We start from the raw sequence: 13,356 nt of genomic DNA, 5'->3' as shown, positions 1-13,356 counted from the left end.
ATACTAGTACCTAATCCAGCAACATCTTAAAAGTATCATGCACCATGACTAAATGGGATTTATTCCAGGTACTCAGGGTTGGGTTAATATCTCAAAATCAACTAATGTAATACATCAGATTAATGTAAAATCAAAAGTGGCATGATCATCTCAAGAGACTTGGAGAAAGTAACTGACAAAATACAAAATCTTTTCACGATAGAAATACTCAACAAACCAGAATTCAAAGAATGTTTCTTGAACCTGGTAATGAACAAATATGGGACAGCCACAGCTAATACTGTATTTAGTGACAAAGGGCTGGGTGTTTTCTCCTGAAAATAAGGAACAAAACAAGGATGCCATCTCTTTCCATTTCTATTTGGCAATGTACTGGAAATTTTAGCCAGAACAAGTTGGCAAAAAAGGAAGTAAAATGCATCACATTAAATAGAAAAAGGTAAAACTATCCTCACTTACATATGACTTAACTTGTATATAGAAAATTCTAAGGAATCCACTGAAAAATATCTGTTAGAACTGATAATTGAGTACAGCAAATTTGTATGATACAAGATCAGTATATTATAAATTATTTTCCCCCTCTCAAGTCAATGAATAAATTTTTTAAAATTAAATATAATAAAAATAAACTTTTTCTATAAACTGCATACAGAGGCAACTGATCAATTTTTCTCTCTCACATAGATGTGTTTTTTTCTCTCTCCTCCTCTCTCTCTAAACACAATAAAAAATAATAAAGTAAAATGCGTTTTAAAAAGAAATCTATTTCCAATAGACCCAAATGATGTGAAATAGGAATAATATTTAATAAAAGTAGAAAATAAATACTCTGAAAACTGCAAAACATTTTTAAAAATTTAATAGAGATCTACAAGTGTGATATAACAAGTGATGGCAAGAATGTGGAGAAAACAGCCCTGGCTGGTGTGGCTCAGGGGACTGAGCATGGCCTGCGAACCAAAGAGTCACCGGTTGGATTCCCAGTGTAGGGCACATACCTGGGTTGCAGGCCAGGCCCCCAGCAGGGGGCACACAAAATGCAACCACACATTGATGTTTCTCTCCCTCTCTTTCCCCCTCCCTTGTCCTGTCTAAAAATAAATAAATAATATATCTAAAAAACAATAAAAAAGAATGTGGAGAAAACAAAATCCTTCTGCACTGGTGCAGCCACTATGGAAAAACGTATGGGAGTTATTCAACAAATTAAGAATAGAGTTACCATATGATTCAGCAATTCCACTTTTGGGTATTTATTTGAAGAAAATGAAAACAAACTCAAAATGATATATAAACCCCTATATTCACTGCAGCATTATTTACAATAGCCCCAAGATATGTGTGCCAACAAGCTAAGTGTACATCGATGGATGAATAGATAAAGAAGATGTGGTCCCTGGTCGGTAGTTCAGTTGGTTAGAGCACTAAAGTTGCGGGTTCAATCCCTGGGCATGACACATGCAAGAATCAACCAATGAATGCATAAATAAGTGGAACAATAAATCAATATTTTCTTCTCTCTCACCCTCTCTCTCTCCCTTCCTCTTTCTCTGAGAAATCAATTTTTTTAAATGGGATATTTTTATGTACAAAGGAATAGTATTCAGCCATAAGATGGACTGAAATCTTGCCATTTGTGACACCATGGATGGGCCTTGAGGGCCTTAGGCTAAGTGAAACAGAAAAAAGTACCTCATAACCTCCCTTATATGTGGAAACTTTAAAGACACAAACCAAAACCAAGCTCATGGGTACCGAGAACGGACTGGTGGCTGCCACAGTATTTTGGTGAGAGGGCAGAAGAAATAAGCGAAGAGGATCAAAAGTTAAAAAAATAAATCAAGGAAGTTGTACAAAAAATGTATAACTGTAATCATCACATAGTGACACCAAAAAATGATTCCATACTTTTATATGTTTAAGCTTGCAAATTATGCATCATTTCTATTGGATGGTCATTACATGCAAAGGGATATCAGTTATAGAACTGCAAGAATTTTGAGGATATGTGGAGAAAAACTCTCTTCTTGCCACATTTTCCCTGAAATTAATTTCTAGTAATAATAACCATTAAACATTTTTATTGCCAAAATTTGATTTGCATTTTTGGAAATTCAAAGATTGCAGTGTGGTTGGGTGGGGATTTGGATATTTGGACATTGCAAATCTTTCATAAAAATGAACAAAGGGCTTAGAATGACACCATCTTTTTCCTTGCTCTTTATTTCTACCTATGTAATAGGGGTAAGGGAAAAAAAGTGAGCCCTAAAAAAATTATATAAAGATCTAAATCACAGGGAAAATAGCCTATGTTCATGGATCAGGAAACTTGGCACTGTTAAGATGGCAATGCTTTCCAAAAAGAGCTAGATATTCAACACAATCCCTGACAGAATCTCAGCTAACTTTTTAATAGAAATTGTCAAGCTGTTCCATAAATTTATATGGAATTGCAGGCCAACCAGGGTAGTGAAACCGATCTTGAAAAAGTAAAACTCAGTAGTAGGACTAATATTTCCTGATTTCACATCTCACTACTCAGCAATGGTAATAAAGGAAGTATGGCAGCGGCACAAGGACGGACGCACAGATCAGTGAAGTAGATTGAGATTCCAGATACAAACCCATTCATCATGGTCATCTAATTTTTTAAAAAGATGCTACGAATGAGTAAGGAATATTCTTTTTAAAAATTGGTGCTGGGGTCCGGCCGGTGTGGCTCAGTTGATTGGAGCATCATCCAGTGAACCGAAATGTTGCAAGTTCTATTCCCCATCAGGGCCCATGCCTAGGTTGCATGTTCAGTTCCTGGTGGGTATGCAAACGGGAGACAACCAATCCATGTTTCTCTCTCTCATCAACGTTTTTCTCCCTCTCTCTCCCTCCCTCCTCTCTCTCTAAAATCATTAGGCATGTCCTCGGATACGGATTTTAAAAATAATAAAAAATAAAAATTGGTACTGGAACAACTGGACAGCAAAGTGCAAAGGAATTAAGGCAGACCCTTACGTTATACCACATCACATACAATAATTTACCAAACTAGATCAAAGGCCTTAAGCTCAAGTAAAACTATACTATTCTTAGAAGAAAAAAAAAATAGAAAATATGACCTTGGATTCGGCAAAAAATTATTCTGTATGACACAAAAAAACAATAATAATAAAACTAAAATGTTTTTGTTATATCAGTACAAATAGGAATTGATTACCATAGGGCAGCAATTTTCAACTGGTGTGCCCCAAGAATTTTTAAAACATGTAATACCTAACTGTTTAGTTGGAGGCACTGACCTCTTTTCCCTTAGATTGTCAAATAAAAAAATGACAACAGCCGACACAACAATAGTCATCCAGTGTGACTGATTCAAAATTATACCTTTTGGGGGATTGGATTGGCAAAAATATGTACTTTTTGGTGTGTAATAGACTTTTCGTAGTTTATGTGTGCCATGAGATGAAAAAGGTTGAAAATTGCTGCCTTAGGGATATTACAGTTTTTTACATTTCAAAGTTCTGTAAGGATACATTCAAAAAATGATCTCAAGTAAATTTCCAGTGTAAAACGTACACCTGAGAGTGTAATGAATACCTCTCATACCTGGTGGTTAGACTAAGAGGAGTACTTACTCCCAGACCTGCAGGGTTCCAACTCCCACCAGATCAAATGTTTGAGAAGCCACAGGATTTTTTTTAAAGTAAGAAGTGAGTGCAACCCTGGCTGGTGTGGCTCAGGGGATTGAGCACCGGCCTGCGAACCAAATGGTCACCGGTTCAATTCCCAGTCAGAGCACATGCATTGGTTGCAGGCCAAGCTCCAGGTAGGGGGTGCGCGAGAAGGAACCACACACTGATGTTTCTCTCCCCCTTTTCCCTCCCTTCTCCTCTGTCTATAAATAAATAAATAAATAAATAAATAAATAAATATGTTTAAATGAGTGCGGGTAGGAGAGCGACCGGTGGAAGACTCAACGCTGTCGACAGCAAAAGATCAAATGGAGCAGACTAATTATTACATATGGTGAGGAAACTGTTAAGTGTATGTACTTGTAAAAAAAAAATTTTTTTTTTTAATCATAGTTCCACCAGTGGCCTTGCAGCCTTATTTTCAATGCAAAAGTCCTGACGAGGACGAGTTCCATCTGGCCTTCTCGAAAGCCCTGTCCGGCTGTCACTCAGGCGCGAAAGAACAGGGCCTTTCGAACAGTCCAATCAGGGTAGCCCCAGGGCAGGTGGGTGGGACCGACGGTCCTCCCTTAGCCCGGACGTCCTGCTAGCTCCGGCCATCCTGCAGCGGGGTCAGACGTCTTTCAAGGCCCTTGGTTGCTTTGCCGCAGGCTCTGTCGCGTTGGGATCGGTACCGTTACCCAGGATCGTAAAGAGGACGCCAGGGGACACAGGAAACCTAAAAATGGTGAGTGTGAGGAGCCGGGGCGCGGAGACTGGGGCGAGGTGCTGGTTGTAACCAGATTTAGCGGTACCGAGCCTCGCCAAGGTCAAGTTCAGGATCCGCGAAACCGTCCCTCGGACCTTGGTCCCCTCCACCGTGGGTGTCGTCCCGTCACTGAGCGGCGATTTCAGCCCCTGCGCCTTCAGGGCAGCTGTGCGCTGGCAGCCCTGCATCACCCCAGATGGTGTGGTGACCAAGGAGAGGCATCAGAGAACAATCGTGACATATTATCCGGGGTCCGTGCGTGGGAGGAACTGATCTGCGGGGTCCCCTAGTCCCTCCTCTCTCCGCAGGGGGCACCTGTTTTCTCCTGCGTTTTCCAAATGTTTGGGAAGCAGGGTCTCTAATCCACAACCCATCCGAGAGCGGGATCCCACCCCAGTATCTTTTTAGGGGTGACACTAACTGTCTAAATTTCCAAATCCCTCGCCAGATTTCCATATGTCAACTTCCCTTCTCCAATTCAAGCGTCAAAATAAACTATTTATCTTCCGGAGTGCATTTCAAACAGACCCATATTTTAACTACTTATTTTTCCATAGTCAATGGATGGACCGTTTAATATGGTTTACTTTTTGTTTGTGGATATTTTACATGAGAGAAAAGTAGCGAATAAGCACTTGGAACTACGTCATATAAAATGGTTGTGCCTGACCTCCCAGGATCGTTCCTGGGCACAGACAGCCTATGCCAAGAAGTCCTTTGGATGTTTGGATGGAGATTCCTTTTGGCAAACTTTGCCGGGTGATCTGTCCTGTCAGTGCTGCCCCTCTTTGGGTTTGTCACCTTTAAAAGATATCTTTATTTGTGGATTGTTCGAACACTGGGTGCCTTTTAAAATATCAGTGGTTGCCAAAAGCTACTCCACTGGGGAGCAGAGAGGCCTGTGGTCAGTGAACCAAACTAAGGCTCCCTTGGGCCTGCACAGGGAAGCGCTTGAAGGCCCAGTCATTCTTCCTGGGGAGCCTCCCCCTGCAGGTGTCCTACCTGCTCACACCACCAGGGAAGGAGCCTCTTTACACTGAGAGAAGCCACAGCCCTGGGAAGCTGGGGTGCACCTGCACGTGGGGGAGAGGGGGTGATGCCCCTCCTGAGGTTTTAGTCGTGGCCCCCCTGGGCCTGTCTGTAGACACAGGTTGGAGTTTCTCATCCACAGTGTGGGTGCGCTCAGAGTGTAATCCGTGCACGCGGAGAAAGCCTGTGAAAGTCAGGAGCCTGTGTCCTGGGTTAGGGCCTGTGAATTCGCAGTCCATTTGGGTCAGAACCTGACACTGCATCCAGCCGGGCGTTTCCTGGCTGTGAGATGAGGGAGCGTGTCCAATATTCCCCGGGGAGGGGAGGGTGTTGGAGCTCCCAGAGTTCACTCCTGGGGCTGCTCAGGGGTCCCTCCCCCTTTGTCCCCAGGGACTGTCCCACTGCAGGGGTCCTGTCTCAACCTGGAAGATCTAGAATGCGGAACCTTCTGAAAGGGGCTTTCCTTCTGTCCTGAGGGAAGCGGGCTGCTCATCTGAGCTGATTCCAATACTTGTTTCTTTCCTTTGCATCTTTTATCCACTGAATAGTGCGGCCCTTTGGCTCTAGTTTCTCTGAAAACTTGGCTCTGAAACTGTAATATGATAGAGAGATATGAGGTGAAGGAAGCAAGAAAATCGTGAAAATAGAGTTTTTGTTCCATTTAGACAAGGGAACTTCAAGATTTGAGGTTAATGTACTTAAATTTTTGTGCATTTTTCTATTTCATATCAGTTTTCATACGTGTGTGTCCCTAAACAGCTTTTAAAAAGGCTAAAGAAATTGAATTTCAATCTCAATAGATGCAAGGAAAACTACTGAAAGCTCATGCAAATCTCTGAAAATCCTGCTGCATTTAGGAGCTAAACTCAAACCCTAATGAATTATAATATACTACTTAGTCCTGAAAATATCCCTGGTGTGAAATATAGGGGCAGGACAAATAATAATACTACATATTTTTTTAGTCAGCTAGAGATTTGAAAATTTTTATTTTGCAGGCTTTACAGTTTGTAACTGTTAGTGCTTAGAGGAAGTAAGTGATTTCCAAAGGTTTTCTGACAGTTTGTGGCTTGTGTTTTCATTCTTTTAATACTGTGTTTTACAGAGCAGGAGTTTTTCATTTTATTGTAGTCAAGCTAATCTTTTTTTCTATCTTGGATCTTGCTCCTGGTGTTGTATCTAAAAATTAATCATCAAACCGAGGTCATCTAGACTTTCTCCTATGTTATCTTCTAGAAGTTTTGTAGTTGTGCATTTTGTACTAAATTTATGATCCATTTTGAGTTCATTTTTGTGAACAATGTAAAATCTGTTAATAGTTTGTTTTGTTTCGTTTTTTACTTATAGATGTCCAGTTTTTCTTGCCCTGTTTGTTGTAAAGACTATGTTTTCACATTAAATTGCCTTTAGTTTTTTTATCAAAGGTCAGTTCACTATATTTGTGGAGATCTATAGAAAACAACAATTGCCTTTTGTATATTAACTTTTTATCTTTCAACCTTTCTGTATTCTCTTATCAATTCAAGAACTTTTCTTATTTAGGAATTTTTGAAAGTTTCTCCTTACTTATATAGTTGTTTTTTTTAAATCCTCAGCCAAGGAAATGTTCATTGACTTCAGGGAGAGAGGAAAAGGGAGAGAAAAACATCAATTGGCTGCCTCTCATATGCGCCCTGACTGAGGATCAAACTCAAAATCCAGGCATGTGCCCTGACCGGGAACTGAACCCTTATCCCTTTGGTGTGTGGGACAACACTCCAACCAACTGAGCTTACCTGGCCAGGGCCTTAGACAGTTTTGTCATATGCCACAAAGACATTTTATTTTTTTGCTTCCGAATCTGTATAGCTTGTATTTCCTTTTCTTGTTTAATTGCATAAGCTAAGAATTCCAGGACAAGGTTGACTAGGAGTGGTAAGAGGGGACATTTTGCTTTCTTCCTTATGCTACTGAAAAGCATCTAGTTCTTTCAGTGTAGTCTGTGCGTGTGCGTGTATGTATAAAAAATGAATTATGTAGTCATATTTATGTTATATGCATATACTGTAACTCGTGTGTGTGTGTGCGCGCGTGTGCGCACACGTAATTTTTTTAGGCAGGGATAGAGCTTCAAAGGCCTTGACTGATATATTGACCAGGTAGTACTCTGTCCTGAGACACTGAGCAGTCACTGAAGGGCTTTGATCAGGGAAATAATGTGATCATAATATGATTTTAGAAAAATCATCCCTGTAAGGAAAGATAGATGCTTTTGTAGGGGGTGAGATATTAAGAGGGGGACCAGTTGGTGGCCTCCGCAATCTAGAGAGAGTAATAAGGGCCTTAATAACTGAGCCATCTTGGCTTTTTAAAATCCCAGTCCCCTGCCCCTTCACCTTTGGCAACCATCAGCTTGTTCTTTATAGATCTGTTTTTATTTTGTTCTTTTTTTTAGATTCCACATATAAACGAAATCATATGGTATTTGTCTTTTTCTGCCTGACATATTTAACTTCGCATAATACCTTCTAGGTCCATGCATGCTCTCATAAATGGCAAGATTTTCTTTTATTTTTATTGTTGAACAATATTCCTCTGTGTGTGTGTGTGTGTGTGTGTGTGTAGCAGTTACATGTCTTTATCCATTCATCTATTGATGGACATCTACGTTGCTGCCATACCTTGGCTATTACTAGTAATGCTGCAATGAACATAGGGGTGTGTATATCTTTTCAAAATAATGCTTTGAATTTCTTCAGTTGATACACAGCAGTGGAATTGCTGTGTCAAGAAGTAGTTCTATTTTTTTATTTTTTGAGGAACCTCCTACTGTTTCCATAGTGGCTGCACCAATTTATAATCCCACCAACAGGGCTCAAGGGTTACCTTTTCTCCACATCCTCACCAACACTTGTTGCTTGTTAATTTATTGATTATAGCCATTCTGACAAGTGTGAGGTGATATTTCATTGCAGTTTTAATTTGCATTTCTCCAGTGATTGGTGATGCTGACCATCTTTTCATGTCTGTATTTGGCAATCTGTATTTCCTTCTTGGAGAAATGTCTGTTTGGGTCCTCTGCCTACATATTAACTTGATTTTTTGGAAGGGTTTTGGTGTCAAGTATTGTGAGTTTTTTTTAATCTATTTTGGATATTAATACCTTATTGGCTGTAACACGTGGGACTATCTTCTCCCATTTAGCAGATTATCTTTTTGTTTTGTTGATGGTTCCATTTACTGTGCAAAAATATTTTTGTTTGATGTAGTCTCCTTTATGTTTTGTGCCCTTGCCCTAGGAGACATTGCAACTATAAATGGAATTGTTTCTTAATTTCTCCTTCTGATAATTTGTTATTGGTATATAGAAACACACTGATTTCTGTATATCAATTTTGTATTCTGTAACTTTACTGAATTAATTTATTCATTCTAATAGTTTTTTGTTGTTGAAGTCTTCTTTGGTTTCTATATATAGTATCATGTCATCTCCAAATCATGAGAGTTTTACTTCTTACTTTCCATTTGGGTTCCTTTAATTTCTTTTTCTTGTCTGATTTCTGTGGCTAGGATTCCCAATATTGTGTTGAATAGAAGTAGTGATATTGGCCATCCTTGTTTTGTTCCTAATTTTAGTGCAAAAGCTTTCAGCTTTTCACCATTGAGTGTGATATTAGCCAGTTTGCTAATATTTTGTTGCGAGTTTTTACATCTATATTCATCAAGAATATTGGCCTGTCGTTTTATTTTTTTGTAATGTCCTTGTCTGGTTTTGGTATCAGGGTAATGCTGGTTTTGTAAAATGAGTTTGGGAACATTTCTTAATCTTCATTTTTTTGAAATATAATAAGAAGAGTATGTATTAATTCTTATTTGAATGTTTGGTAGAATTCACCCGCGAAGTCATCTGGTTGGTCCTAAATGTTTATTTATTTAGATTTATTTTTATTACTGCTTCAATTTCATTGCTAGTAATTGGTCAGTTTAGAATTTGTGTTTCTCCTTGTTTAGGTTATCGTTCATAGTAGTCTTTGTATTTCTGTAGTGTTGGTTGTGACAGCTCTTTCCTTTATATTTTATTTGGCTCTCTCACTTTTTTTCTTGGTGAGTTTGGCTAAAGTTTTTAACTTTGTTTATCTTTTCAAAGAACCAGCCCTTAGTTTTATTGATACTTTCCATTGTTTTTTTAATCTTCTATTTCATTGATTTCTGCTCTGATCTTAATTATTTCCTTCCTTCTGGTTACTTTGGGTTGTGTTTTTTCTTGTTTTTCTAGTTCCTTTTAGTGTAGAGTTAGATTATTATTTTTCAATGTAGAGCTGGATTATTGTTTTTCTAGTTCTTTTCAATGTAGAGTCTTCTCTGTTCTTTAGGTAGGTCTGTGTAGTTATAAACTTCCCTCTTAGAGCTGCTTTTACTGCATTCCATAAAGTTTGAAAAGTTGTGTTTTTGTTTTTATTTCTTTCAGATAGTTTTTGATATCCTGCTATATTTTCTTTTTGATCTATTGCTTGTTTAGTAACATATAGTTTAGTCTGCACGTATTTGTGGGTTTTTTCCAGTCATACATGAATTTATTATTAATTGAATACAGATTCCTAGTGCTGTTCATCTCACCCATTCTCCTGTGTACATATTTGGGGTGTTTTAGGACTTGGTGGCCTTTGAGGATGTGAGTGTGAAGTTCACCCTGGAGGAGTGGGCTTTACTGGATTCTTCACAGAAGAAACTCTACAGAGATGTGATGAGGGAAACCTTCAGGAACTTGGCCTCCATAGGTATGGATGACAACATTTTTACTTGCTTAGTTGATTAGAAAACTAGCGTTACTTGCTCATCAATAGAGTCCCAAGGGGCGGAATGTGGGAAGGGGATACTTTGGTGAATAAATCGGGCATGGTCACAGCTCATCATGGACTTATTATGTAGCGATTTTTCTGTAAGTTTTTATAGTTTATAATTTTCCCTGGTCTGCATTTTAGGAGAAATATGCAAAGACCATGACATTGAAGATCACTATGAAAATCATGGGACAAATTTAAGGTGAGTCACACTCACGTGAGAGATCAGTGTCCCATGAGTCTTAGTATGTCATGAAATTTTTTAAACAGCACATAAAACAAATTAGCCGAATTTCAAATTTATTTATTCTTACCATATTTTTAACAAAGTTTTTTCTCACATATGACTGAGATGATTAGTGTTTCAAAATTAGTACATTTAGGATTAGTATTTTGAAACCCCATTTATGAATACACTGTTTTGATAATAGCTATGATGGAGGCCTCTTGCAAAGCATTTAGCACTTTCAAGAAATCAGAAAGCACTGAAAACTTATACTTTCCTTGATTATGGTAAAAATGTCATTGTAGTAACTATTAATGTAAACTTCTTATTAATAAATAAGACATTAATAATATTCTTTTCACTTTTTACAGTGGTCATATAGTAGAGAGACTGGGTAAAAGTAAACAAGGTAGTCAATATGGAGAAAACTTCAGCCAGATTCCAAATCATAACCAGAAAAAGAAAACTTCTACTGGAATAAAACTATGTGAATGCAGTGTGTGTGGAGTCTTCATGAATCATTCATTCTTTAATAGGCATATGAGATCTCACACTACACCCAAATCATTTGAGTATCTGGAATATGAGGAAAAGCCATATAAATGTAAGGAATGTGGGAAAGCCTTCAAGTATCGCCAGTCCTTTCGGAGGCATGAAAGGATTCACAGTGGAGTGAAACCCTATCTGTGTAAGCACTGTGATAAAGCCTTCAGTTGTCTCAGTTACTGTCGAACTCATGAACTGTCTCACACAGGAGAGAAACCGTATAAATGTGAGCAGTGTGGCAAAGCTTTCAGTTGTCCCAGTTACTTTAGAAAACATGAAAGAACTCATACTGGAGAGAAACCTTATGAATGTAAGCAATGTGGTAAAGCCTTCAGCTGCTTTACATCCTTTCAAAGTCATGAAAGGAGACACAGTGGGGAAAAGCCCTATGAATGTAAAAAATGTGGCAAAGCCTTCAGTTGTCCAAGTTACTTTCGAAAACATAAAAGAATCCATACTGGAGAGAAACCCTATAAATGTCAACAATGTGGTAAAGGCTTCAGCTGTTCCAGATCCTTTCGAAGTCATGAAAGGAGACACAGTGGAGAAAAGCCCTACAAATGTAAAAAATGTGGCAAAGCCTTCAGTTGTCCAAGTTACTTTCGAAAACATGAACGAAGTCATACTGGAGAGAAGCTGTATGAATGTAAGGAATGTGGGAAAGCCTTCAGTTGTCCAAGTTACTTTAGAAAACATGAAAGAAATCATACTGGAGAGAAACCCTATGAATGTAAGGAATGTGGGAAAGCCTTGAGTTCTCTCACCAACTTTCGAAGACACATGATGAAGCACACTGGGGATGGGCCTTATAAATGTAAGGAGTGTGGGAAAGTATTCGATTGTCCAAATTACTTTCAATATCATGAAAGCACACATAGTGGAGAAAAGCCATATGAATGTACGGAATGTGGTAAGTCCTTCAGTACTCCCAGATCCCTTCAAAATCATGAAAGATCTCATACTAGGAAAAAACCTCATGAATGTAAGGAATGTGGTAAAGCCTTCAGTTTTCCCTGCTCCCTTCAAAAGCATGAAAGAAGCCATACTGGGGAGAAACCCTATGAATGTAAGCAATGTGGGAAAGCCTTCACTTATCTCAGTTCCATTCAAAAACATGCAAGAACTCACAGTGGAGAGAAACCCTATGAATGTAAGGAATGTGGGAAAGCTTTCATTTCTCTTTCTAATGTCCAAAGACATATGATAAAGCACACTGGAGATGGGCCTTGTAAGTGTAAGGAATGCGGGAAAGCATTTGATTGTCCTAGTTCATTAAGAACACATGAAAGAACTCACACTGGAGAGAAACCCTATCGATGTAATAATTGTAGTAAAGCTTTCAGTCGTCCCAGTTCTCTACGAAATCATGAAAGAACTCATAGCTAAGAAAAAAGTCTAGGAATACTCTAAGGAGTATGGGAGAACCTTTTGTGGAAATGTAAGAATCACACTGGAGAGATACTCTATATATATAAAGAATGTGGCAAAGCCTTTAGTTTTCTCATTTCCTTGGGAAGCTACACATGCGTGCATGCACACACACACACACACAACCTCGCAGTGGAGAAAATTCTACTAAATGTAAACAATATAGGAAAAACTTCACTTGTCTCAAATCTCTACCATGTGAGAATGTATACTGGGTAGGAATTGTGTAACTGAAAAATAAAACAATTTTTAATTTTAACAAATATTTTCAAAGTGTGAAAACTTCATTGGAAATATATGAATCATATTAATGTAATTGATGTGGGTAGCTGTTGAAAATTAATTCATGTAGGATACTCTAGAAATTTCATGATATGAAAGAAATGTTATAAACATTATACATACATTGTCTTTATTACTGACTTATTCTTTAAGTAATTCTCTGTAGTATGGAGTTCTACTTACTTTTACAAGTAAATACTGAAATGTCAATTTATAGGTGAATTGAAGTGTATTTCTAACATGCAGGTAGGTTTAATTTTTATACCATTTTGTAAGGAAATGATCTGTAAGGAAAGGACCATTGGAAAATGGCATTTTGGTATTTTTTTTTTCTACTGGTTTCCTGTGGCAAGTCTGGATATGTTTTACCCTTTCATAGATCATATATTTTATACACACACACACACACACACACATCATACATATATTCCACCTTTCTTTCTGAACAGCAAACTACCTTTTCATTTGCCTGAAGAGGCTTATTTTGTTTTCCTTGTCAATAAAAGAATTTGTAAGTATGCACACTTCATCACAGAGTATAGTCTCATGAATTATTCTCATCTGCTGTCCCCAGTTTATCATTCCTTC

General features: G+C 38.2%; 1 protein-coding gene across 1 annotated transcript; it reads left to right on the top strand.

Moving 5' to 3' along the window:
- The first annotated feature begins 4,271 nt into the window (after window positions 1-4,271).
- On the top strand, window positions 4,272-12,749 carry LOC129061402 (zinc finger protein 709-like). The gene is made up of 4 exons (XM_054562042.1): window positions 4,272-4,416; window positions 10,097-10,223; window positions 10,428-10,488; window positions 10,884-12,749. Exons 1-4 carry the CDS (start codon window positions 4,414-4,416, stop codon window positions 12,442-12,444), a joined length of 1,752 nt encoding a protein of 583 aa, XP_054418017.1. The 5' UTR covers window positions 4,272-4,413; the 3' UTR covers window positions 12,445-12,749.
- The last annotated feature ends 607 nt before the right edge of the window (window positions 12,750-13,356 follow it).

The sequence above is a fragment of the Pteronotus mesoamericanus genome, unplaced genomic scaffold (assembly GCF_021234165.1).
Source record: "Pteronotus mesoamericanus isolate MK-2021 breed Mesoamerican mustached bat unplaced genomic scaffold, CSHL_Meso_final scaffold_636, whole genome shotgun sequence".
NCBI classification, from domain to species: Eukaryota; Metazoa; Chordata; class Mammalia; order Chiroptera; family Mormoopidae; genus Pteronotus; species Pteronotus mesoamericanus.
The sequence above is the reverse complement of the archived record's forward strand: the minus strand, read 5'-3'. Positions and strand labels throughout refer to the sequence as shown.

Coding starts and splice junctions, on each gene's coding strand:
- LOC129061402 (XM_054562042.1), top strand. Junction 10,224..10,427: donor CAGGAACTTGGCCTCCATAG/GTATGGATGACA, acceptor TCTGCATTTTAG/GAGAAATATGCAAAGACCAT. Junction 10,489..10,883: donor AATCATGGGACAAATTTAAG/GTGAGTCACACT, acceptor CACTTTTTACAG/TGGTCATATAGTAGAGAGAC.